Source organism: Elephas maximus, chromosome 7 (genome assembly GCF_024166365.1).
Source record: "Elephas maximus indicus isolate mEleMax1 chromosome 7, mEleMax1 primary haplotype, whole genome shotgun sequence".
In the NCBI taxonomy this organism is placed as follows: Eukaryota; Metazoa; Chordata; class Mammalia; order Proboscidea; family Elephantidae; genus Elephas; species Elephas maximus.
Genome location: NC_064825.1, coordinates 131151670 through 131178475, shown reverse-complemented (window position 1 = coordinate 131178475; position 26806 = coordinate 131151670). Strand labels below are relative to the sequence as shown.

Here is a 26806-nt window from a genome sequence, read left to right as displayed (position 1 = left end):
CACTTGGTTTCCAATCAAAAAGTCGCCAGTTCGAACCCACCAGCTGCTCTGCAGGAGAAAGATGTGGCAGTCTGCTTCCATAAAGATTACAGCCTTAGAAACCCTGTGGGGCAGTTCTACTTTGTTCTGTAGGGTTGCTGTGAGTCGGAATTGACTCAACAGCACACAACAGCAACAAATTTGTAAATGGGATTAAGATTTTCTTTGTTACATTAATGAGGTCATATCAATGTTTGGTATGTCTTCAGCCAATCACTTTTGAGACATGAAAAGAGCAGCTTAGGCACAGAAGCAAGGAAGCACAAACAGCAGATACGAGCCACGTGAAGATCGCCAAGGAGCCGAGGAACAGAAGCCGAAAAGACAAGGACCTTCCCCCAGAGCCGACAGAGACAGAGAGAGTCTTCCCGGAGAGCCAGCGCCCTCAGTTCAGACTTAGCCTCCTAAACTATAAGAAAATAATTTCAGTTTATTAAAGCCACCCACTTGTGGTATGTCTGTTATAGCAGCACTAGGTAACTCAGACACCCCCTCTGTGCCCTGCCCCCAGCAGCAGGACAGCCTGGCTTCCCAAAGTCCCATAAGCTTCCACATGTCTCCCTGCCCCTGGGGCGTAGGAGCCGTGTTTCCTGTAAAATTCACTTCCCCAGTTGGGCGGTGACCCAGCAGCTCTCTGCTTGGGAGCCTGAGATGCCAGGCTATTCCATGGAGGGAAGAAAAAGGAAGCCACATTTGGGCTCAAGTATGACCTCTCACCTTCTGTGGAAGAGGAAAAATGGCCTTATTTCAGCCTTTCAGCCTTGTGAGGAAGGCATTGCTATTTCCATGGTGTAAAGATCAGAGAGGTTAAGTAACTTGGCCAAGGTCACACAGAAGGTGGCCACATGGGATGTGAGCCCAGCCTGTAACTCCAAACCTGGTGCTCTGCCCATTATGCACCATTGTGGTGGAGACCCAGGGGGAATCGACTGAGATGGGCTGGCCCAAGACCACAGGAGAGGCCACAATAGGCCACAGACTCACCAGGGTGGGTCTCCTGGGACCTTGCACACAGTAGACCACACAGGATGGTGAACACCCCAACAAACCCTTGACAGACGACTCACCGTTATTCAGCACAGTCAGGGAACAGAGTGTTAGTTAACAGAGCTTCTGGATAAGAACGTTAGTGTTCAAAAGAATGGCCTTCAAGCTTCTTTTTAAGTAAAGAAACATTAAATATTTCCTAGAAAAGCTCTCTTAACTCTTACGGGCCAATTCCCCATTATTTCAACACCTTGTTAACCATTCTGTATACTGAAATTTCCTTGTTCAAATTACTGGGTGGGCCCTATCTCCTGAATGGACCGACCAACACAGGTCAATTGGGAGTTATCAGCAAAGAAAGCGGGATGCCGACCTCGTACAGTACATCTAATGACATTCTAGGGGGACCAAGGATCTAAACGTAAAACATGAACGCGTAAGAACACTGGGAAAGATAGCATGAAAGGAATTTGTCTTAGTGATCATGATACAGAAGGCCTTTCTGAGCATAACCAAAAAAACCCCTCAGACTCCATGAAGTCACAGACTGATAATTTCACTGTATAAATGGCCAAACACATCATAACCAAATCATAAGATAAAAAACCGGGAAAAAACATTTTCAGCACATACCCCAGGCAATGGACTAATATCCTTAATATATTTATATTTACACCTGTACCTGTATCTAGTCCTTGGGTAAGGAAAATGGTAAAGGACTCAACAATGAGCTGAAAGGTTGGTAGTTCAAACCCACTCAGAGGCACTTCAGAAGACAGGCCTGGAGATCTGCTTCTGAAAGGTCACAGCCCTGAAACCCCTACGGAGCACAGTTCTACTCCGCACACGTGGAGTCACCATGAGTCGGAATCAGCTGGGTGGTGTGACTCACAGCAACCCTGTGTACAACAGAACGAAACACTACCCAGTCCTGTGCCATCCTCACAACCGTTGCTATACGGATCATAACATTATGGGTAACATCGTGCAGAATGGAAATTTCAGAACACTTAATTGTGCTCATACGGAGCCTGTACACAGACCAAGAGGTAGTCATTCAAACAGAAGAAGAGGATATTTCATGGTTTAAAATCAGAAAACGTTTCAGGGTTGTATTTTTTCACCACACCTATTCAATCTATACGCTGAGCAAATAATCTGAGAGGCTGGACTATATGAAGAGGAACTCAGCATCAGGACCGGAGGAAGACTCATTAACAACCTGTGATATAGAAATGACACAACCTTGCTTGCTGAAAGTGAAGAGGACTTAAAGCACTCACTGACGAAGATCAAAGACCACAGCCTTCAGTATAGCTTGCACTTCAACATAAAGAAAACAAAAATCCTCACAACTGGACCAATAAGCAACATCATGATAAATGGAAAAAAGATTGACGTTGTCAAGGATTTCATTTTACTTGGATCCACAATGAACACCCATGGAAGCAGCAGTCAAGAAATCAAAAGATGCATTGCACTGGGCAAACCTGCTGCAAAAGGCCTCTTTAAAGTGTTAAAAACAAAGATGTCACCTTGATGATTAAGGTGCGCCTGACCCAAGCCATGGTATTTTCAATCGTATCATATGCATGTGAAAGCTGGACAACGAATGAGGAAAACAGGAGAGGGATTGCTGCCTGTGAATTGTGGTGTTGGCGAGGAATATTGAATACACCATGGACTGCCAGAAGAACGGACAAATCTGTCTGGGAAGAAGTACAGCCAGGATGCTCCTTAGAAGGACGGATGGCGAGACTTCATCTCATGTGTTTTGGATATGTTATCCGGTGGGATCAGTCTGAGGAGAAAGACATCATGCCTGGTCGAGTGGAGAGAAAGCGAAAAAGAGGAAGACCCTCCACGAGATGGACTAACACAGTGGCTGCAACAGTGGGCTCAAGCACAGAGACTGTGAAGATGGCGCAGGACCGGGCAGTGTTTCATTCTGTTGGACATAGGTTCGCCACGAGTCAGAGCCAACTGACAGCACCTAACAACAACAACAACTAATCCAGTATGATCTCATTTTAACTGATTTCATTTGCAAGGACCTTATTTCCGAATAAAGCCACACGCTGAGGCTGCTAGGGAAATAATCCGAGAAACTGGACTACATGAAGAACGTGCCTATATCTATTCATATTGAGAGAGCTTACAAATCAATAAGAAAAATACCAATAATCCAATTTTTAAAAAGACCTGAGCAGACCCATCTGAAAAAATAAAACTGCGAAGTTCTTAAACACACCAAGATGTTCAGTGTTATTTGTCGTAAGAGCAACAGAAATTAAGGTAACGTGATAGCCTTTTCACACCAAATCAGACTAGTAGAGAGAAAGTTGGGTAGGGATGGTGTTAGCCACTGTGGCCTGTGCTAGTGGCAAGGTGGACTGGCCCTCTCTGGGGGGTCACTCGGGCATTCTTCCTGTTATCTTCACACAGGAGGGCAAACCACGGGAGGGACCATCAGCATCGGCCTGGCCACACCACCTCACAAGGGGCGCTACGCAGCCAAACAAGATCTGGGCAGCTGAAGGTGGGACCCCGGCAGCACAAACTTCAGAATGCAGGAAAGCAAGGGCAAGGTGCAGGTCAAGGGTCAGGCAACCGAGCTTCACTGCCTACCGACAGGGTGACCACACCAGCATCCACCACTTGTTCCTGGCCTCTCCTGCTCGGAAACGGGGAGAATGACAGTGCCTCCTTGCAGAGCTGGGTGAGGGCCGCTGCACGGACCCGGGCCATTAGGACCGGAGGGTCAGGACGCTCAGTACATGCCGGCTCTCGTACATTACTAGTAGCAAAAAGCAAAGCTCAGAGTGGATTCTGCGGAGGCTGCCGTTTGGCTTTAAAAAGCACAGGAGTAAAGCAGGTGATAAATCTGAACAAGGCGAAGGAGTGTATCAAAATTGGTTTCCTGATTGGGATACTTACTGTTGTTGTCGTTAGGTGCTGTTGAGCTGGTTCCGACTCATAGCAACCCTATGTACAACAGAACGAAACACAGGCCGGTCCTGCACAAGCATCACAATCATTGTTATGCTTGAGCCCAATGTTGCAGCCACTGTGTCAATCCACCTCATTGAGGGTCCTCCTCTTTTTCACTGACCCTCTACTTTACCAAGCACGATGTCCTTCTCCAGGGACTGATCCCTCCTGACAACATGTCCAAGGTATGTGAGACGTAGTCTCGCCATCCTTCTTTCTTAAGGAGCATTCTGGTTTTATTTCTTCCAAGACAGGTTTGTTCATTCTTCTGGCAGTCCATGGTATATTCAACGCTCTTCGCCAACACCACAATTCAAAGGCGTCAACTCTTCTTCGGTCTTCCTTATTCATTGTCCAGCTTTCGGATGCATATGAGGTGATAGAAAACACCATGGCTTGGGTCAGGCGCACCTTAGTCTTCAAGGCGATATCTTTGCTCTTCAACACTTTAAAGAGGTCCTTTGCAGCAGATTTGCCCAGTGCAATATGTCTTATTTCTTGACTGCTGCTTCCATGGGTGTTGACTGTGGATCCAAGTAAGATGAAATCCTTGACAACCTCATTCATTTCTCCATTTATTACGATGTTGCTCATTGGTCCAGTTGTGAGGATTTTTGTTTTCTTTACGTTGAGGTGTAATCCACACTGAAGGCTGTGGTCTTTGATCTTCATCAGTAAGTGCTTCCTCTTCACTTTCAGCAAGTAAGGTTGTGTCATCTGCATAACGCGGTTGTTAATGAGTCCTCCTCCAATCCTGATGCCCCATTTTTCTTTATAGCCCAGCTTCTGGGATTATTTGCTCAACATATAGACTGAATAGGTATGGTAAAAGGATATAACCTTGACGCACACCTTCCTGACTAAACCACGCAGTATCTCCTTGTTGTGTTTCAACAGCTGCCTCTTGATCCACGCACAGATTCCTCAGGAGCACAAGCGTTCTGTAACTCCAGCCTGAGTTCCTGGCAGTTCCCTGTTAATGTACTGGTACAGCTGCTTTTGACTGATCTTGAGCAAAATTTTGCTTGCGTTTGATATTAATGATATTGTTCGATAATTTCCACATTCGTTTGGATCGCCTTTCTTGGGAACAGGCATAAATATGGATTTCTTCCAGTCAGTTGGCCAGGTAGCTGTCTTCCAAATTTCTTGGCATAGGTGAGTGAGCACCTCCAGTGCTGCATCTATTTGTTGAAACATTTCAATTGGTATTCCTTCAATTCCCGGAGCCTTTTTTTTTTTTATTGTGCTTTAAGTGAAAGTTTACAAATCAAGTCAGTCTCTCATACAAAAAGTTATACACACTTTGGTTTGTACTCCTAGCCGCCTTCCCCCTAATAAGACAGCACACTCTTCCTCTCCACCTTTTATTCCCCATGTCTACTCAACCAGCTCCTGTCCCCCTCTTCCTTGTCATCTCACCTCCAGACAGGAGCTGCCCACATAGTCTCGTGTATCTACGTAAGCCAAGACGCTCACCCCTCACCAGTATCATTATCTTATGGTCCAGTCCAATCCCTGTCTGAAGAATTGGCCTCAGGCATGGTTCCAGTCTTGGGCTAACAAAGGGTCCGGGACCATGACCTCCAGGGTCCCTCTAGCCTCAGTCAAACCATTAAGTCAGGTCTTTCTATGAGAATTTGAGATCTGTATCCCACTGTGCTCCTGCTCCATCAGGGATTCCCAGAGCCTTGTTTTTAGCCAATGTCTTCAGTGCAGCTTGGACTTCTTCCTTCAGTACTATTAGTTCCTGATCGTAAGTTACCTCCTGAAATGGCTGAACATCAACCAATTCTTTTTGATACAGTGACTCTGGGTATTCCTTCCATCTTCTTTTGATGCTTCCTGTGTCATTTAATATTTTCCCTATAAAAGCCAACACCTTTCCTCTTCAAGCTGTCATTCCTGGCATAGTAGACCATATGATTGTCCGATTCGAAATGTTCATTTCAGCTCACTAATGCCTAGGATATCGATGTTTATGCATTCCATTTCATTTTTGACAATTTCCAGTTCTCCTAGATTCATACTTTGTACATTCCCCGTTCTAATTATTAATGGAGGTTTGCAGCTGTTTCTTCTCATTTTGAGTTGTGCCGCATCAGCAAATGACGGTCCCCAAAGCTTGACTCCATCCACGTCATTAAGGTCGACTCTACTTTGAGGAGGCAGCTCTTCCCCAGTCGTCTTTTGAGTGCCTTCCAACCTGGGGGGCTCACCTTCCAGCACTATATCAGACAATGTTCCGCTGCTATTACTGGCTAATGCTTTTCAGAAGCAGACTGCCGGGTCCTTCTTCCTAGTCTGTCTTAGTCTGGAAGCTCAGCTGAAACCTGTCCTCCATGGGTGACCCTGCTGGTTATCTGAATACCGGTGGCATAGCTTCCAGCATCACAGCAACACACAAGCTCCCAGAATACGCCCAACTGACAGCCGCATGATTGGGATAGTATACCAAACTAATCCATGATGTTACCACTGGAGGAGACATCCCTGGGTGGTGCCAACAGTGAACCAAAAGCTTGGAGGTTCCATTCCACCCAGAAGCACCTCGGAAGAGAGGTCTGGTGATCTCCTTCTGAAAAATCAGCCATTGAAAGCCCTATGGAGCGCAGTTGTACTCTGATACACACGCAATGGCCATAAGTTGGAGTCGACTTTGTGGCAACTGATGGTTTATCATTTGGGGAAAGGAGGTGAAGGGGATATGAGTCTCTATTTTCTAACAACTGAAGGTGAATCCACAATGATCTCAAAATAAAAAATTAAACAATTACTCTTTGCTGGAGAAAAAAAGGTATACGCCCTTGCACACTTGCAGGTGTCCAGGTGACCACAGGAAGGGCACAGGAGAAACTCGCTCTAGGGCATCCTTCCGGGGGGGACCTGCTGGTCCCGAGGACCACAGCATGCCTTCCATTGTTCACTCTTCTGTACCACTAACCACAGTGTTGTTGTGAGTTGCCATCCAGTTGATTCCAACTCATGGCAGCCCCCTGTGTGCAGAGCAGAACTGCGCCATAAGGTTGTCAAGGCTGACCTTCCGGAAGCAGATCGCTAGGCCTGTCTTCTTAGGCACCTCTGGGTGGGTTCGAATCGCCAGCCCTTCATCTAGTCGTCAAACACTTAACCTTTTGCACCACCAGAAACGAGAGATGACACCGACACAGCCAGTATTTCTAAAACTTGATGAATTATTTTGCATCCATAATATGTGTTAAGGAGCCCTGGTGATGCAACAGTTAAGCGCTCAACTGCTAACCAAAAGTTCGGTGGTTTGAACGCACCAGTGGCTCTGTGAGAAAAAGGCCTGGCTATCTGCTCTTGTAAAGATTACGGCCTAGAAAACCCTATGGGGCAGTTCTACTCTGTCACACGGGGTCATTATGAGTCAAAACCTAGTTGACGGCACCCAACAACATGAGTTTATTTAAAAAGTTGAACACGTATTACTGATGCAAAATAACTGGTCGATTTTAAAAAGCTGGCTGGGGCAGTGTCATCTTGTGTTCCCTGACAGGACTCCCTAGCCCCCAGCAGCGCCCGGGAGAGAGGCGCCCTCTGCAGCTGCTGGGGAAGGAGAAGAATCCAAACTCCTGGGCACCTGGGCACGTGCACTTGGGCAAAGGGTCAGCTTGGTCTCATATGGGTTTCTGGTGTTTCTAGCTGGTTCCATGGGGAATCTGAGAGTCAGGAGACAGCTGGAGCAGCAGGGAGGAAGAGAAGAATGAAGACTGGCAGCACGTATTCTAACCCCAGGCTCTCGTTCCTCACTAGCTTGGCTCCTAAGCACAGCTAAGCCTGATTGGCCCCTGCAGCCCCCAGAGCCTCAGTTCCTGTATTGTGACCAGAGATGACTAACACCCTCTGCCTTCCCAGCCCTCCCCGAGCCTGCCAGCAAGATAAGGAGGGAGTAACATCCCTGGTACGGGGCACTCAGAGGGCGGGAAGAGCACCTGGACAGATCCTCTGTTTGCAGCCCCTGGTATGGTGGGGTTTGCTGGACAGAGCTCTGAGAAAGTCCTGGAGAGACCCGGCAGAAACTGCTGGAGACCCTGGAGAAAGTGCTGGAGAGGCCCCGCAGAAGGTACTACAGACCCCAGGGAAAGTGGTGGAGACCCCGGAGAGAGTAGTGCAAAGTCCGGAGAAAGTGCTGTAGACCCCAGAGACAGTGCTGGAGACCTGGGAAAGAGTGCTGGAGAGAGCCTGGAGAAAGTGCTGGAAAGGCCCCGGAGAAAGGGCGGGACACCCCAGAGAAAGTGCTGGAGAGACCCCAGAGAAAGTGCTGGGGAGACCCCGGAGAAAGACCTCAGAGAAAGCTTGAGGAGCCACCCTCACCACGCAAGAGCCTGAGGCACAGGAAAGCAGGCGCTGAAGGGTCAGAAAGGACACGATGGACAAAGTCAGAGCCTCTCTTTACATCCACACAGATCCACGACCATCTGTGTGTCAAGCTCACCCTGGTCAGCTGGGGGCTCTGGTCTTGGGAACGAGGTGCTCTCCAGCCAGCCTCAGTAAGAGGTTCCCCTGTGGGAACATGGGAGCTGGGACCCAGGGGGGCTTTAGGGCCTCGCCCTTTTCACAGTTGTTTCCCAGAGGGACATGGCTTGGCTAGAGCTAACCCATCACCCCTGGGGCTGCCAAAACCTCCAGCAGCATCTCCACCACAGAAAGCATCCCTTATTGGTCCGTCCTTTGGAAAACAATCTATTTTCTGGGAACCAGCAAGGCCTTGGATGGTGTTATAGATTTAACTGTGTCCTCCAAAAAGGTATGAAGCCCAAACCCCTGGCACCTGGGAATGTGCCCTTGTTGGGAAATAGGGTCTTTGAAGATGTTCTCAGCTGACATGAGGTCACACTGGAACAGGGTGGGTATTGACTCAATAACTGGTGTCCTTGTAAAAGAGGACAGACACAGAAGGACAATGGACACAGAAGGGAGTGATGCTGACACAAGCCTAGAAACACTGGGGCCACCAGAGGCTGACAGAGACAAAAAAGGGTCTTCTCCCAGAGCCTTCAGAGCTAGCACGGCCCCACCGACACCCTGATTTTGGACTTCAGCTTTCAGAACTGTGAGACGATACGTTTCTGCCATTTTCAGCTCCCCTACTTTGTGGTACTTTGTTAGGGTGCCCCCAGGAAGCTCACACAGGGTGGGAAATGGGGAGTTCTTGGTGGGAACGTGGCAGGGAGCTTGCCTGGCACATTCTGAGCAGCTGTGCCCAGCAGCCCTGCATGCACGAGGCAGCCCACAAGGCGGACCTCAGGGCAAGTGCAGCCAGGACACAGGCCAGCAGGAGGAAGGCGGGAGCAGCCCAGACAGGGCCCTGGAGGGGGTTAGCGTGAGACTCCACCCCTGGGTGGTCCGGTGGGGCCTCCAGACTGCCCCCCGTGGCCAAGCACTTCTCCCTTCTAAACAGAAAAAAATAAAGGGTTGGGGGTGGGGTGAGCACACCCATCGTTCTCCAAGGGGGTTGAAGAGTTGACGGTTTCAGCAACCCTGAGGTCACAGAAGCCCCTGGCCAGCCAGTTCTGGTGGCAGGGTGTCGGCAGGCCCCCGGCAGCACTCACCGGTGGGTAGAGCGTGGCCTTGGTGCTGGACGAGCTGCTGGACGAGGCCCCGGTGACATGGTTCCGGTCGTAGAGGGGCACCCCGCCCCGGCCCCCCATCAGGCTCACCGAGTTCATCATGGACTTGCTGCATGAGATGCCTGGTGAGGGGAGGGCCACGGTGAGTCAGGGGGCTGGGCCACCCTAGAACACGGCACAGTGTCCTAGCTCCTGCTGCCCATCGGGAGCCGGGGCTGGGCGGGAGAGCCACCAACTGGAACTGCACTCAGGACAAAGCTGTGAGCTACATGAGTGGGTCGTTTTGGCTCTCCAGAGTCCAGCTGTTCATTTCTAGGGGACATGAGGATTTGATGACAGCTCAGGACATGAGAAGATCAAAGGTCAAGTCCAGACTTTCTCCCACACCTCCAGTGCCGAAGGACAAGCCGTGGCTGCGCAGGCTTCTGCTGAGAAGGGTTCTGATGCCAGATGTGCAGGCTCGGCAGGAAAGCCCGAGTGCCGTGATTGATTAGTGATGTCTGCCATGCGCACAGAAAGGAGGCACGGAAGCAGCATTCTTGATCCACCGACCAGCTCTCCTGCCCAGACCCCCCCACCCATTCTGTCCACGGCCCCTGCCCATCTTGGTGCCTCACCTGTGAAGGGACCGTGCTGAGCACCGCCTGGGGCTATGAAGTTGAGGGGCACGTGGGGGGTCCCGCTGACATATTCGTGTGGGAAGGGCCCGTTGGCCCCCGCATAGCGCTGGCACACCACACGCTGGCACACGAAATAGACGCCACCCATGACGAAGAGCGAGAGAATGATACCAATGACTGGTCCGATGGCACTGCTGTGGGTCGGGGTGTCATCCGCAGGTGGCTTGGTGATTTCTGTCAAGGATGATGGAGAGATGTCAAAGGAAAGGGCCCTCCTGGGGGCTGAGGGAGACTGCATATGCCCTGGAGGGGCTGCTTCTGCCCAGGCCCCAATGCCCACTGATGGAGGGAGGGAGAAGAGAGGGGGGCTGGGCTGGATTAGGGGCTGTACTAACCCCACTACCACCAACCTGCTGCTCCCCCACTGCCTGGCTCACCCCACCTACTTCCCGGTGGCCTTTAACTCGTATCTCCCCCAAATCAGCCTAACAACTGAGCCTCCTCTGTTCAGGGGCTGCTGGTGGGACAAGTGTGTGTGCTGGGCTCTCCCATCATGGCCTGCCAGAGCCCGCCTATCTTCTACCTAAAAGGGCTGGGCGGGCAGTTTATTGGGATGAGCCCCAGGCCACAGGAACGGGTAGGTGCTAGGGTCTCCGAGCCCGTCCAGCAATGGATACCGCCTGTGTGAGGGGCTGGGTGGGATGGCGGGTGCACCCAGGGACCAGGAGGGCTTGCCGAGCTCCCACCCCACCTGCCACAGAGGGTCAGGACTCCTGGCCGGCCCAAATAGGGGACACCAAGCAAGGAACAGAGCGTGACCTGTGTCCCTTCCTGCTGGTTGAAAACCCAAAGGAGGAAACTCATCAGCCCTGGGGACAGGCCTGTCAGCTCAGATGACAGACCCAGCTATCAACGAGTATTACCCCCTGAACCAGGGGGTCCCAAGGACAGACACTGTCAGATTGGAGACCTGCCCACAGAGGGATGGACTCAGACCACTTCTTCACTGCCAGTTGGCACCAGCCACTCTCTTATGCTAGTCCTGTAGGTAACTGACCCAGGGGGACACGAGGGTGCAAAGGGCTCAGGAGCCCCTGGAGGACGCCCTTCTCTCCACCCCCTGAAGCTGTCTCTCCTGTGGTCAGTGCTGTCAGCCAAGTCCCTCTGTAGTAAGAGTAATCATGTCCCCAGACAGGTCAACACATTCCTACTTCCTATCTAGGACTCTGGATCCCTTCCTGTCTGAATCTAAGAGCCACTGCCTCTAAGAAGCCTTCCCTGACTGCCCTGGCCTCCTCATCCTCTGGGCCCGCAGCCCTGACCATACAGGCTGTGGAGGGGCAGGTGGCATACATGGCTGCGGCCTGTGTCTGTGTCGTCTCTGTGTGTGTACCTGTGTGTCTGCACGTGTGTGTGTCTTTATGTCTGTGTATTTGTCCATGTGTCTGTGTGTATCTCTTTATATCTATGTGTGTGTGCACATGTCTGTCTACACGTTTCTTTATATACGTGTCTATGTGTCTGTGTATGCATCTGCGTGTTTGTATGTGTGTCTGTGTGTCTATGTGTATCTGTGCCAGTGTGTCTCTGTATACTTGTATGCCTGTTTGTATCTTTGTGTGTGTCTTAGTGTCTCTATATCTGTACACCTGCGTGTCTACATGAGTCTGTACACATCTGTATATATTCCGTGTGTGTCTCTGCGTGTCCGTGTATTCCTACGCGTCTGCACGCATGTGTCTGTGTGTCTACACATGCGTTTGTGTGTGTCTGCATGTGTGTGAACACAGCTCCTCCCCAGCCAACTGCAGAGCCAGGGGCAGGAGCACTGGCCTCTCAGGGTGTGTCCTGCTGTCACACTGATGCTGCAGGCAAGCTCTGCGGGCAGAGCAGGACGCTCAGCAGTCAGGCCCTGGCCAGCACAGGGGCCCTGCCTCTGCGTCTCTGTCCCATGAGCCCGTGCCCCCACCCAGGAAAGACCCAGGCTCGGCCTCCCCCCCACCCCCAGGCTCCCCTTCTCCACCTGCCCTCCCAGCTCAGCCCCCTGAAGGCCTCCCTGCCTCCTCTGCCCCCACCCCACCTGCCCCTCTCAGAGGGCAGCCCCACCCTCCCAGGAGGACCGGCACAGGGCAGCCCCTCTGCCCACTCACCACACATGAGCTCGTCTGAGCCGTCCATGCAGTCGGGGAAGGAGTCGCACTGTTGCTTGATGAGCACGCACTGGCCGCTGGCGCACCGGAACTGGCTGGGCAGGCAGATGGCTGCAAGAGGCCACATGCTCAGAGGGGCTGGGGGACACCCAGCCATGAGGCAGCCAGGGCTCCTGGCCCACCCACTGAGACAGGCAAACAAACGGGTTCTTCCAGGTGCAGGTGGTGTGGTCCCAGCTAGCACACCCCCCTCATGCAGGGCTAGTCTAGGGCTGGCAAGGAAGGGGCCTCGGCACCTCCTTCCCCCAAGAGGGATTTGCCGGGCACTGACCACGGACCACCGAGCACAAGGAGACACAGGCCAACACAGCCCTGCCCGCAAGACTCCCTTGGAGTTGGGGGGGGGGAACTGAGCTGAGCACTTGGTGAGGTGCCCCGTCTCCCCAGAAGGTGGGGGCAGGGACAACCCAGCAGAGGGTCAGCAACAGGAAGAACTCAAGGGGAGGGCAGGGGCAGCCCCTGGCAGTGACCAACAGGACACATGGCTTTGGGAGAAGGAGAGAAGGCTGTGTTTTCAGACAGCAGCTGCTACCTCCAGTCCCTTCTCCCTGCTTCCCTGCTCTCTAAACTCCTACCTGCCCCACCCCTCCAGGCGCCCCGGGCCCCTCCAGGTGCCCTGCTCCCCCAGGCGCCCCCCCGCCCCGGCGCCCCAGCCCCTGGAATGGTGACAAAGGAACCCTGTCCTCCTGATGGGTCAGTTGGTTTGTGCCAACGGAGCAGGGGAGGAGGCTTCTGACCTAGAGCGAAGTGTGGCATTTCACACCAGGAGACACACTTAGAGGGGAAGAAAGGCGGGTAGTTCCTAACCCAAAAGCAAACCAGCTGCTGTAGAGTTGATTCTGACTCGTGGCGTCCCCATGTCTGCTGAGTAGAACTGCCCCATAGGGTTTTCAAGGCTGTGACCTTTGGTAAGCAGATGGCCAGGCCTGGCTTCCGAGGCCTGGGTAGGTTCGAGCCACCAACCTTTCAGTTAGTAGAGGAGCACTTAACCATTTGCACCACCCAGGGTCAGGGACAGCAGTCCTCAGAAACTGGGCAGACACTGCCGGTACGCTCTGCACCTCTCCTGGGTGTACAGCAGGGGGCAGCAGACCGCCTCTATAAAGGCCAGTTTAGGCTTTGGGGACCATGTGATCACTCCTGCAATTACTAAAAGCTATGATTTTAACACAAAAGCAGCCACAAACAATATGTAAAGGATGAGTGTGGTAGTGTCCCAATAAAACTTTATATACAAAAGTAGGCAGTGGGCCAGATTTGGCCTGTGGGCCGCAGTTCGCAGACCCCTGGTCTATAAAAATAAAAATAGCCTCCATCAAATCCTCAAAGGGCTGGTGTGCTGGAAACACTTAAAAACTGCAGCTTCATAGAAACATTTGGGGAAATGACACCCCAGGCCCTCCTCTTCTCTACACTGGCCGCTCATCATGAATGGGGCTGGCGGACAGTGACCAGACGGCATCTAAGAAGAAGCTGGGCCCGCAGTTAATCAAGAACAGGACCTAGTAAGAGGGACCATATCCACAGCTCAGTGGCAGTCATGGGGCCGCAGTGCTGATAGCACGTGGCAGAAACCAACCAAGCAGGCCACTGATAAAAGGAAACTCAGGAGTGGGCACAGAATTTACAGGTTTCACTGTCCAAGCCTAGAGGAAAATCCTATCAGTCAGAGTGGGGCCAGGATCCCCAAACAAATCTCTACGTAACTGACATTCTGGGTTCAGTGGGCTGCTAGAAACCACCCAGAGGTAAGTGTTACCTGCCTTGGGTTTCTGTACGATTCTTGACCTGTATAATTCTCACGTTTGCCTTCAAACCAAACTGCCTGGCAGCAGGGGGTCTGGTTGCTCTTTGGGCCTAAAAATAACTTCTTTGCCTCTCAACTTAATGAGGACTTGGTGGTTTCCGTTTGGGTAAAGGTTTTATAGGAGTGCTGGTCATGCAACGGTTAAGGACTTGGCTGCTAATCAAAAAGGCTGGCGGTTCAAAGTTACCCAGACACTCCATGGGAGAAAAGACCTGGTGACCTGCTCCTGTGAGGATTACAGCCTAGGAAACCCTATAAGGCAGTTTCTACTCCGTCACATGGGGTCATCAGGAGCTGGAATTGGTTCGATGGCACACAACAACAACAACAACAAAGGTTTTACAGAGACCCTACTTGTGTCTGGCCAGCTGGACCCTGAGCTCTGCAGCCTGGAGCAGGGACAGGCAATCACCTGAGCGGGGCTCACCATCACAGTCAGCTTCATCCGAGCGGTCCTGGCAGTCGGCCTCGCCATCGCAGCGCAGGCGCAGGTCCACGCACTGGCCACGCTCGCACGGGAACTGGGCGGCTGAGCACACGGGGCAGCCGTCCTCGTCGCTCTGGTCGTCGCACTCAGGGAAGCCGTCACAGCGCCAGGCCGCAGGGATGCAGTCGATCTCACCCGTGGCGCATGCAAACTGGTCAGGGGAGCACGTGGGGGGCTCTGGGAAGGGACAGAGAGCAGCATCACCCCCGCCCACCTGGCCTGGGGAAACCCAGTGATAGAAGCACATGCAAGCTGGTGCCTCTGGGTGCCCCACTGCCGGGTGCCTCCTGGTCACTGCCCTGCCTCCAGCTTAGTAAGGTGATGAAGGCAGGGAACGAATAAATGCGTTCCAAAAGCAGGCATGAGTGTTTTTTGTTTGTTTGTTTTAAACCACTAGAGGGAGAAGGGAGCTAACTGGGAAGCTGAGCTCTTTCAGCAGCAGGCATGACACCAAGGAGAAAAGCTGGCAACTCGGCCCTGCCTGCTGAGAAGCTGGCTGGCCCCTCCTCTTTGTCTCAGTCTCCATATGTCCACGAGGGCACAGGACAAGGGGACCCAGCTCTGTTCCTCCTGGTTGGGCTGGGCTGTCAGGCCAGCACATACAACCGTCCACTGTGTGCATGTGAGCTTCCACTGCACCCCATGGTGAATGGGGAGTCAGCAGAAGGTTGGCACCCACTATGTGTTTGTGGTGGCTGGAGTAGGGGGGCCAGGACTCAGTCACAACACCCTGCGGCTAGAGGGCAAGGGGCAGTGGGGCAGGGTGGGTTCAGAAAGACCCAGGAAATAATGGGGCGGGGGGGAGAAATCTAGAAAGAAATTAAAAACTATTTTGAATAAATGAAAATTTGCAGGGTACAGCAAAAGCAGTCCTTAGAGGAAAATTCATAACACTCAATGTGCATACTAAGAAAGAAAGGAGGGCAATGGAAGAGACCATCTGCTTTGGAGAGCTGATGCCACAGGGGCTGTGGTTTTAAAAAGATGCCAGGCAGTGACCTGGCAGGCAGAGAACCAGTTCCCTGTCCATCGTCCCAACAGAAAGAGCAGAGGTCACACCTACCACCACAGGTAAGGAGGTTCTGCAGGAGCACCAGGTGGACAGGGCACGAGCAACGCGGTGTGCCGTCGCCCTTGGCGATGCAGATGTGAGAGCAGCCGCCATTGTCCCGGGCACACGGGTGGGCCACTGTGGAGAGACAATAAGGGAGGGGGCTAGGCTCTGGCTCCCACTGCAGGACAGCGGTCTGGGGGTGGAGGGTGTGAGGGCCAGATGAGAACTCATAAGAACTGGCACTCCCTGTGTGCCAGGCACCTTTGATAGATCCTGCCACTTGATTCTCACAGCAGCCTACAGGGGCTGTCCCTATTAACATCCCCATGTTACAGATGGAGGATGCAAACAGTTAAGGAACTTGCCCAATTTCACACATGAGCTTATCTGTGCCAGCTGCCATCATCCCGCACGCATCACCCTCCACTGGCCGCCTGAACACTCTACCACTCACGGTGTAGTGAGCTGGAATGTGACTCCCATATCCTAACCCCAAAACCTGTGAGGCTGACCTTATTCACAAAAAAAGGTCTCTGCAGATACAATGAGGTGAAGCATCTTGGGCTGCGATCACCCTGTACCTGCGTGGGCCCTAAAGCCAATGACAAGTGTCCTTCTAAGAGACAGAAAAGACAGACCCACAAGTGGTCCACACGTGCACAGTGGGCGATTGTACATGCTGGCCCGACAGCCCATCCCAACCAGGAGGGACAGATCTGGGTCCCCTTGTCCAGTGCCCTTGTGTGAAGATGGAGGCAGATACTAAAGTGAGGCAGCCACAGGCCGAGGGACGCCTGAAGCCACCAGAAGCTGGAAGAGGCGTGGAAGGACAGAGCCTGTGGAGGGGAGCACAGCCCTGCCGACACCTTGATTTCAGACTTCTGGCCTCTAGAACTGTGAGACAATGAATTCCTGTTGTTTGAAGCTAGCCAGCTTGTGGTCATTTGTTATAGCGGCCCCAGGAAACGCATACGTGTGGGAATTAATGCAAGGCACCGAGGCCCTGAGGAGTCTGATTGTTCAATCAATTAAATGTGGCACCAACACCTATGTGACCAGGACAGGCCAGCAGTGGGGAAGGCAGGCTGACACACCCTCAGGTGAGAAGAAATGATATAAACACTCTGCCCCTGCCCCCAAAGGAAAATAACAGTGTCCCTGCTCAACTGTAAGGATTAGGTGTTTCTAAAAATGGCAGAAGTCGTGGTTTATAGGCGAGTCAGGAAATGTCTTCTGTAAAGGGCAAGAAAGTAACTTTGCCTTTGTGGGCCATCCCATCTCACGGCTACTCTACTCTGCCAGTTGTAGCCCAAAAGCAGCTGTACACAGGGCATAAACACATGAGCATGCCTGTGTTCTAATAAAACTTTATTTACACAACAGACACAGTCTGGATGCCGATGCCTGGTTTAGTGGCTAGCTATTAGACCTTATGGGAAAGCTGGCTGGGGTCCACGTCTCAAGCAAGCATGGGAACGTTCATCTAGGTATTTCCTGCTTTCGCAAAAAACAAGGAGATTCTCTGTGTCACCCTAAACATTAGCACTCCTGGGACATCCCCAGTGTCCAGCCCCATCCCTGCTCTGAATATTTTCCTGGCACTCCTGTCCCTTCAGCTCCAAGGAGCTGCTGCTCTGAGGCCTGGGCTCCTGCCGACAGCAGCAGGCTCGGGCAATGATAAGTTCGACATCCACCATCTGATCATTTGCCAGAAACCTGAAGGCCATGACCTGCAAGAGTCTGGACCTTTGCTAAGGATGGTGTCGGAGCCAGGAAAACATGGACATCCTAACCTGTGTCAATAGATTATCCAGAAGCTATTTAGCCAGCAGCTTCACTTATCCAGGGCAGTAAGAGACAGAGACAGACAAAGACAGATGGAAAGAGGGACAGGGAGCACGCAGAGGGCCCAGCTGGGGAGGCCCCTCTCCCAGGCTGAGAAGCTGTGGACAGCAGAGACCCTGCATGCCCCTGGCCCAGACACCCCATCTCCTGGCCAATCCCCAGCTCCGTGACTGTGACAAGGCATTGCACCTGCGACTGCTACCTGACACAGCAAAAGGGATCTGCGGGTGTGATTAAGGCCAGCTGACGCTGAGCTCATCACAGAAGAGATGAGGCTGGGGTAGGCCTCATCTAATCACAGGCGCCCTCTACAGCAGAGGGCTCTCTCCAGCTGAGGCTGAGGTCAGAAGACAATGTGGGAGGGGCTTCCCCCAAGGGAGGTGCCCACTGGAGAGAGGCTGGGTACTGGGGCGAGGACCTAAGAGTGACCTAGAAGCTGACAGTGGCACTGGCCTCAGTCCTACGATGGCCCACAACCTGAGTGAGCGTGGGCCCTGTGGGTCACCACCTTGACTTGGCCACATGAGTCCCTGGGCGAGCCCCGACCCCCAGAACCGTGAGGTGAGAAGAGGGTAGGCTCCCAGGCGCCCAGTTTGCAGCCATTTGTTAGTCAGCAACAGAAACTGGGCACGGAGGCCTTTGGGGACATCTGGACATCTCGCTGAACCCCAAAGGGGCAACGTTCAGTGCTGCGGATGCAATCACACCCCCACTGAACCCACCTCCTACTTGAGGTCAGATGGGCCATGCACTGCCTAGACCTGCCTGTCTTCCTGCAGGTACAGGCTTGGGCCGGGTCAGGGCTAGGGCTGGGTCTCTGCTCTGGGCAAAGGCCCACTCTCCTGGGCCCAGGCATCCATGGACCTGCAGGCGCCACACCTGACACACTCCACCTGCTCCCTACCCCATCCCCCGACACAGCCGGCCCTCACCACCCCCCCCACTTGTCCTCCTTGCATCAGCTGCCCCCCCCAACCTGGCACCTACACACACCCCCTGCCTGCCCCCCCGTACATGCCCCCTGCCTGCCACCCCCCTCCGTACATGTCCCCTACCGGCACCACCCTTCATGGCCCGCCCCCTCATCCCACACACCCCTCACTGCTGGTGCCCCCCTGCACAGCAAGCACCCCACACTCCATCTACCCCCCCAGCACACACCCTCCACCTGCCCCCTGCCCCACACATCCCACCCACCCCCCCCAACGTACAGAACTCCTCCATGCTGACTTCCTCCACGGCATGGATGCCGGTGAGGTGGGCAATCCGGCCCTGTACGCGTGTCCGCTGGTACCCGGTGGTCTTCTCCACGCGCTCGATCATTTGCTGCTGGCGGTCAGCCCAGTAGAGATGGCTGCCAAGCACGGCCAGGCCCACGGGCTGCACAATGTTGGCGTCCTCCAGGGTCAGGCGGTTGGCCCCTGCAGGGACAAGGGCCCACGTTGATGGTGGCTGACCACCAGAGCTCAGCCACTGGGGCTGCCAGGGAGGCTGGGGCTGCCAGGGTCTGGGTGGGGTGAGTGCTGGGTATGGATTCTCTAGAAGCAGGCAGATCTAAGGACAAGCCATGGGGCACCTTGCCTGGACCAGCCTGGCAGTGAGGCTGGTGTGGGGATTACGGCTAACATCCAGCCTCAGACCTGGTCACTGTGCCTTCCTTCCCTGTGGTATGGAGGAGAAACCATGGGGTCTATGCGCTCCTCCAGGTATCAGGCTTCTCTCCTGGGAAGGCCTCCCCAGCAGAGTGGCTCCCAGCATGGGCACTGGAGGCAGAGGCTGGAGTGGGAGTTCTACTCTGCTCCCTGTGCTGTGTGACCCTGGGTACCTCGCTCACCCCCTCTGAGCCTCATCTGTGCTTCTGCCACGTGGGGCTCATTCAAGATCCCAGGAACCCACTGGGTGAGGATCGTGTGCAGTGTACATAAAGCCCACAGCACAGCACCCAGGGGTCCAGGGTTGCAGCAGGCCTTCACAATGAGATGGCTGCACGGTCACTGAAAAGGCAGGCCGGGGTATTTCTGGGAAGGTGAGGCCTATGGGCAGCTGACAGACCCGATTCTGGCAGAGGACTCCTGGGGCGGCCTAGGCCCACACCTGACAGGTCGCAGCTCTCAATGCGCTTCAGGTCTGCATCCACCCAAAAGAGCTTGCCCAGCCTGTTGTCCACCACGAGGGCCACGGGGCGGATGAGGCCAGTGGTGAAGAGGACTTCGCGCTCCGTGCCATCCAGAGCAGCACGCTCAATCTTGGCCGTGCGGTCCTGCATGTTGGTGAAGTACAGGTACCTGCGGCCAGGAGGGGAGCGAGGGTGAGCTTCCGCCATATCACTCTCCCACGCCCGGCCAGGACCGAGCCTCTGGAAGCTCAAGACTGTTCCCTGGCCCTGTGGCTTTGGGAACTTACTTGTCAGACAGCCCCCGCCTCTCAGTCTGGCTCCAAAGGCTGAGAGATCAAGCCCCCTTGCAGCTGCTCCACGGTCCCGGGCCTTCTGGGAGCCCAGCCTCAAGGGCAGCTCGTTAAATACTGAGAGCTTCTGCTCCAAGCCCTCTGTACGTGCCACAGAGGCTGGTGCTGCTGCTGGCCTCAGTTCCATGGACAGGGAAACTGAGTCTCTGAGAGTCCGCCTCCCCTGTCCAAGGTGGCCCAGCAGTGGAGTTGAGATGCACAGTCAGGTCCGCCAAAGCCCAGAACCTGTTTCTGCTAGCTTTGCAGGACTTCTTATATTAGCCTGATCTCAGGACTGGTTACTGTGGGACCCCATGGAAACCTGGGTACACACTGACAGCAGGTGAATTTGGAAGGGCCACTGAGGAAGCCTAACTAGAAACTCTCAACATATTGTAGACCTACCATTGGGTTACAGGGTGCCCTGTTGGCGCAGTAATTAAGAGCTCAGGGTGCTAACCAAAAGGTCGGCAGTTCAAATCCAGCAGACGCTCCCTGGAAACCCTATAGTGCAGTTCTACTCTGTTCTCTAGGGTTCTATTAGTTGGAATTGACCTCATGGCAGCGGACAACGGGACAGTACTTGAGATAGGAAGCCCTGGTGGCGCAGTAGTTAAGCACTCGGCTGCTAACTGAAAGGTCAGTGGTTTAAAACCACCAGCCACTTCAAGGGAGAAAGATGTGGCAGTCGGCTTCTATGAAGATTTAAAAAAAAAAAAAAAAATTGCAATGAGTTGATTTCGACTCATAGGAACCCTACAGGACAGAACAGAACTGGCACAAGGGGTTCCCAAGGAGCGGCTGCTAGATTCAAACTGTCAACCTTTTGGTTAGCAGCTGAGCTCTTAACCACTGCACCACCAGGGCTCCATCCTTGGAAACCCTGTGGGGTAGTTCTACTTTGTCCTATAAGGTCACTATGAGTCAGAATCCACAGGATGCAACCAGTATACTTAAGGAAGTTATCCCACTTGGGAATAGGGTTTTCTTTGTTATGTTAATGAGGTCATGATCAGTGCAGGGTGTATTTTAAGCCAATCACCTTTGAGATATAAAAGAGTGGATCAGGCACAGAAGCACAAATGGGGAAAGATACATGCTAGCTGGAGATCTCCAAAGAGAGCTGAGAAGGATGCCAGACAAGGATTTTCCCCCAGAGAAGAGAGAGAGCTGGTGCTCTGAATTCAGATTTCTAGCCTCCTGAACTGTAAGAAAATAAGCTTCTGTTTGTTAAAGCCCCCCCCCCCTTGAGGTACCTCTGTTACAGCGGCACTAGGGGGCTGAGACACCTCTACCACGCTTTCTGTTAAGCTTATTGTCAGTGTCTCTGTCTCCCTGTGTGATGGAGACTGGGTCTATGGTTTCCATCTCTGTTCTGACTGCTTGTGCTGGGAATCCTGCAATGTTAGGGCTGAAAATCCCTCCAGCCTCCTAGAGGTTGGCATTTGCTGAGGGGTCAGTCTGGCCGGCATGTGGTCTGGCATGCCCGGTGGGGTGCAGGGGGGCCCCCATGCCCACATCACCCCAACTGCCCATGCACTGGCCTCCTACCCTCGCTCCGCGTTGACGGTGATGGCCCTGGGCTTGTCTCGGTCCCCACGGAGAACCACGCCCATGGCCTCCCCGCTCAGCCGGTGGACGTTGATGGTGTTGGTGGCCTCGCACGTCCAGAACAGCGTCCGGCTGTAGACGTCGATGCTAAGGTCATGGGGCTGCCGGTCTGAGCTCTGGCCAGGCGAAGTCAAGACGTAGGGCTGTAAGACAGCAAGAAAGCAAAGCTTGGCCATCAGAAGCCCCGCGTGGGTGCCCAGCTGCCCTCGAGGGCATGAAAAGGCATTGTGCCACACTGAGGAACCACCTCACCCCACTAAGGAGGCTGTTATCAGAAAAACAGAAAATAACAGGTGTATTGAGGACGTGGAGAAGTTGGAACGCTTGTGCATTGCTAGTGGGAATGTAAAATGGTGGAGATGCTGTGACAAACAGCTTGGTGGTATCTCAAAAAGTTAAATGCACAATTTATATAGGCCCCACCAATTCCACTCCTGGGCATATACCCAAGAGAGTCGAAAGCAGGGACTCACTCAAACACCTGTGCCCCAATGTTCACTGCAGCAGTATTGACAACAGCCACAAGGTAGCAACGACGTACATGCCTAGCGACGGAGAAGTGGACAAACACAACGTGGTATGTACTTATAATGGGATATCACTCAGCCATTAAGAGAAACGAAGCTCTAATGCATGCTAGCAGACTGACGAACGGAGGAAACATCAAGCTGAGTGAAGTGAGTCAGACCGAAAAGGACAAACACTGTGTGACCCCACATATATGAAATATCTAGAATAGACATACGCAGAGACAGACACAGATTTGTGGGGAGAAGAGAAAATGGGAAGGTATTGCTTAATGGGTACAGAGTTTCCGTTTGGGGTGAGGAAAACCTGTGGAAATAGGTGAATGGAGTTGATGTGACTGAACTGTAGACTTAAAATGGCAAAGCTTTGTTATATATACTTTACCACAATAAAACGGAGAAAACCAAAAGGCACTGCAGAGAAAGGCAGAGGGCCCGGTTCCTGAGTTTAGACTGAAAGTCAAAACACCAACTCTAGTTTTGGGATGCTTCCTCTCAAATCAGCCACTGCTTGCTGGGGTTCAGGGTGCAGGGTGATCCCTACAGCTCCTGACGTGTGGCCGTAAATGAACTCTGATTTCAGGGTCCCACCAGTCAGCAAAGCCTTCAGGCCCGGCTAATCAGCCCTAGGCACGTGCTCTCCACCCTGTCCCCTGCCCTTGCGCCCACACGGAATGGCTGACCACATGGGGCCTCCTCACGGTCTTCTCCTGGCATTCCAAATTTATAAAAGACAAGATTTGAGGGTCTTAGTCCAGAAGTGTAAGTCCAAGAAAACCGGAGAGAAGAGAGAAGCTGGCTGGAGGAGGGGCCTGTGATCGCCAGTCTGCTACCAAGGACAAGAGGTGTGAAGAGAGGTGTTCACCTGTCCCAACCTTCCGAACAATCATGGAGATGGCGCAGGGCCGGGCAATGCTCCTGTTGTACAAAAGGCTGCTATAAGTCTGAGCCAACCTGCCGGCAACTGACAACGACCCCCAGGGCCAGCCTCTTGGGCTCAGCCTGAAAGGCCTCCCCACCTCCAAAGCCCCCTCCCACACACGGTCCAGCCCTGGTGGGCAGCTGGAAGAGCAGGGCTCCCGTTGGAACACTGAGCACGGAGCCTTGGGTAGATGGCGACTGCAGATGAATCTGGAATAGCCATCCACGAAGACTGGTTTGAGACGCTGTCTTTCTTCTTTGCTCCTCGGATTGCTCTGTAGGTAGCAACACTCACAGCCCCAAAGACTTGGGGTCATTGCTCTATGAGCCGTGCGCCAACTCAAACTGGGGGGCGTGTTCCTTTCCCAAAAGCCCCAGTACTCTCTGGCTGGGAACCACAGCCCAGGGCATGGAGGCTCCCACCAGATCTGCCCAAATCAGGATCGCTGAGGAGGGTGGGTCTGTGGGAACAGGGTATAAAATCAGTCCCCAGGGCCCCAGACGTCAGAACAACCATCTTAGAAATATGCCCTGCATGGAGCGACACACACCCATACCGCTCGCCCAGGCAGAGGGAACCCGAGAGGAGAAGGCCGTTTCACGGCTGGCCAGCGTCATGAGATCTGAGTCCCAGTTTTCCTGTGTTGTTAGGTGCCTTTGAGTTGGTTGTGACTCATAGCGACCCCACGTACAACAGAACGAAACGCTGCCCAGTCCTGCCCCATCCTCACAATCATTGCTGTGTGTGAGCCCATTGTTGCAGCCACTGGGTCAATCCATCTCGTTGAGGGTCTTCCTCTTTTTTGCTGACCAGAGGGCCGATGTCCTTCTCCATGGACTGATCCTTCCTGACAACATGTCCAAAGTATGTGAGATGAAGTCTTGTCATCCCCGCTTCTAAGGAGCATTCTGGCTGTACTTCTTCCAAGACAGATTTGTTCATTCTTCTGGCAGTCCAGGGTATATTCAATATTCTTTGCCAACACCACAATTCAAAGGCATGGATTCTTCTTCAGTCTTCCTTATTCATCATTCAGCTTTCGCATGCATATGAGGCGACTGAAAACACCATGGCTTGGGGTCAGGCGCACCTTAGTCCTTAAACTGACATCTTTGCTTTTCAACACCTTAAAGATGTCTTTTGCAGCAGATTGGCCCAACGTAAACATTATTATATTACATAAGTAATAATATCTACACGAATGTAAAATTTCTTACCAAGATCCTATTCGATAGCACCGACAACTCCACTCCTCACCAGTTCAAAACCTTAGCCAAGGGGATAATGATTTAAAGGGGCATCTTTCAGCTGAAGGGATAGAGGAAAGGATCCAGAATAAAGCAGGGGCCACCAGAGGGAGAAGCCCAGACAATGGACCACTGGTGACACTCAGGGAGGGGTATGTTTTCCAAATTAAGGGGAAACCCAGAAGTTGTTCCTAAGAGGCTTTTTCTTCAAAGTCTTCCACCCACCATAAAAGAATGCTTCTTAAAAGAGACTTTAAGGCAATTTGCGCCCAGTAGCTTTCTCAGCAGGAAGCCACTATCCATCAATTAACACCTTCCCATTCTCCAGAAGGTGACTCCCAAGTGCGACTGTCCTCTGTGCCCACAGAGATGAAAGACATCCATTTCCTCCATCTCCACCGCTCCCAGAGAGAGGAGCTTCCTGGAGAGAATCTAAAGGCTCATGTGGGAATTTTAGCTGTTGACTTTTACCACCAACCAAGGACACAGACCCCAGAGGCCCCATCTGATGACTTGTTCACTTTAAAATAAAATGATGCTGGAGAAGTATTCTGTTAAAAAGACGCCCAGGCCACTGAGACAGCATCTACCCCCAGTTTGGCATGTGGAACAGCAGAATCCACTTTACAGAGTCTGGGGACCCCCCAGAAAATCTCTCTGGACAAGCATGCCTCTGCATTGTTGCAATATAGGCACAACTCCTGCCCTGACCACTCAACAGAGAAAGCCACCACTTGGAGCTGCTGCAGCTTTTGTGAATTGAGTCTTTGGAAATGGGTACGTGAGCCCAGGTGTCCCTGAATTCTGCACTAACTGGTACATGCTGGGCTCCACCCTCCCCGGTCACAGGACTGGTTACTGAAAGAATCCATTCCCCTCCATTCTGCCCTGAGCTGCAAATACAACTTCTTACCTGGACCCCAACCACCTGCAGCGAGGTCAAAGTTCACAGGGGAAAGGGCACCGTTCTCCAGACTGCCAAGTCGGCCCAAGATCTAAGACACCAGCCGCAAGCTCAAGGGTCCCCATGATACCCTCAGTTCTGACCTGCTGGCTGCAAACTCAGGGTTTCCCCAAGACCTCCTCAGGATGCCAGCCACAAGGTCTGGGTCTCCGCAGCACCCTCACTTCTGACATGCTGGTTACAAATGTGGGGGTTCCCTCTACCCCTTCACAATGTCAGTAGTAAGCTCAGGGGTTTTCCAGGCCCCCTCTTTCTGACCTGCTGGCTCCCACTACTCCTTGGGTTCCACGACTCGAAGAACTCAGGAAAAGTGCTCTACTTACAATTACAGTTTATCATAGCCAAAAGGATACCAATGAAGAGACACGTGGGGCGAGGTCTGGGAGGGTCCTCAACATGGAACTTCTATGTCACCAAAGATGTGCTCCCCTCCCCTGTGCACTGATGTCTGTCACCAACCAGGAAGCCCATGGAGCTTCCATGTCCAAAGAGCTTACACTGGGGTCTCACTGTATAGATAGACCTAATTGACTGGATCATTGCTCACCTGGTTGAATTCGACTTCCAGCCCCCCTCCCCTGAGGTTGGGCTGAAATCACTTGGTGGGTCCTCCTGGCCTGGCCAGCCCCCATCCACCCAACCTGAATCGTCTCATTAGCATAAACTCTCAGGTATGGTCTGGAGTCCTTCTGGATAGCAGACTCTAATCATGGGGGAAATTCCAAGGGTTTAGAGGTAACTTACCTCTTAGAAACAAAAGACAAAGACCAAATTCTTTGGGTAAAACCCACTGCAGTTAAGTCAATTCCAACTCACAGCGAACATACAGGACAGAGCAGAACCACCCCATAAGGTTTCCAAGAAGTGGCTGGCAGATTCGAACTGCTGACCTTTTTGGTTAGCAGCCAAACACCTCGTCACTATGCCACCACGGCCCCTCTTTGGGTAAAGCTAAGTGTAAATCCCACAGAGTGGAGATGCTGGGAGGCCCCAAGGCTGCAGGGAGAGCATCCTTTCTGGACGATTTCACACAGACCCCATGTTAAGTACAGTCATCCCTGCTAAAACACGACTTTTGAAATTTTCTCCAATGCACTGACATACAGATACCCCAACATCCATTTCGGCATTATTCACAACAACTCGAAAGTGGGCACAGCCCAGGAGTCCATTAACAGATGAATGAGCCAAATGCAGTGAGTGTATCTATACAATGGGACGGTATTCAACCATAAAGAAAAACGAATTCTTGATACATGCTAGTACATGAATGAAACTGGAAACACGATGCTGAGTGAAATAAGCCAGCCATAAAAGGACAAATCTTTTTTTTTAATTTTTATTGTGCTTTAAGTGAAAGTTTACAAGTCAGTCTCTCATAGGAAACCTTATACGCACCTTGCTATATACTCCTAGTTTCTCTTCCCCTAATGAGACAGCACACTCCTCTCCACCC

At 52.5% G+C, this 26806-nt stretch overlaps 1 protein-coding gene across 2 annotated transcripts in view; it reads right to left on the bottom strand.

The window, feature by feature from the left end:
- The window catches only part of LRP5 (LDL receptor related protein 5), a 131392-nt gene that overhangs the window by 4796 nt on the left and 99790 nt on the right, over nucleotides 1-26806 (bottom strand). The window contains exons 14-21 of one of the 2 annotated variants that reach the window (XM_049892662.1): nucleotides 21631-21833; nucleotides 19729-19919; nucleotides 18846-19055; nucleotides 15799-15924; nucleotides 14661-14912; nucleotides 12382-12492; nucleotides 10229-10465; nucleotides 9594-9733 (exon numbers count right to left, since the gene is read on the bottom strand). In XM_049892662.1, coding sequence (XP_049748619.1) covers nucleotides 9594-9733; nucleotides 10229-10465; nucleotides 12382-12492; nucleotides 14661-14912; nucleotides 15799-15924; nucleotides 18846-19055; nucleotides 19729-19919; nucleotides 21631-21833 — 1470 coding nt within the window. The remainder of the gene's footprint in view (nucleotides 1-9593; nucleotides 9734-10228; nucleotides 10466-12381; nucleotides 12493-14660; nucleotides 14913-15798; nucleotides 15925-18845; nucleotides 19056-19728; nucleotides 19920-21630; nucleotides 21834-26806) is intronic. The other variant, XM_049892663.1, reaches the window with a different exon arrangement.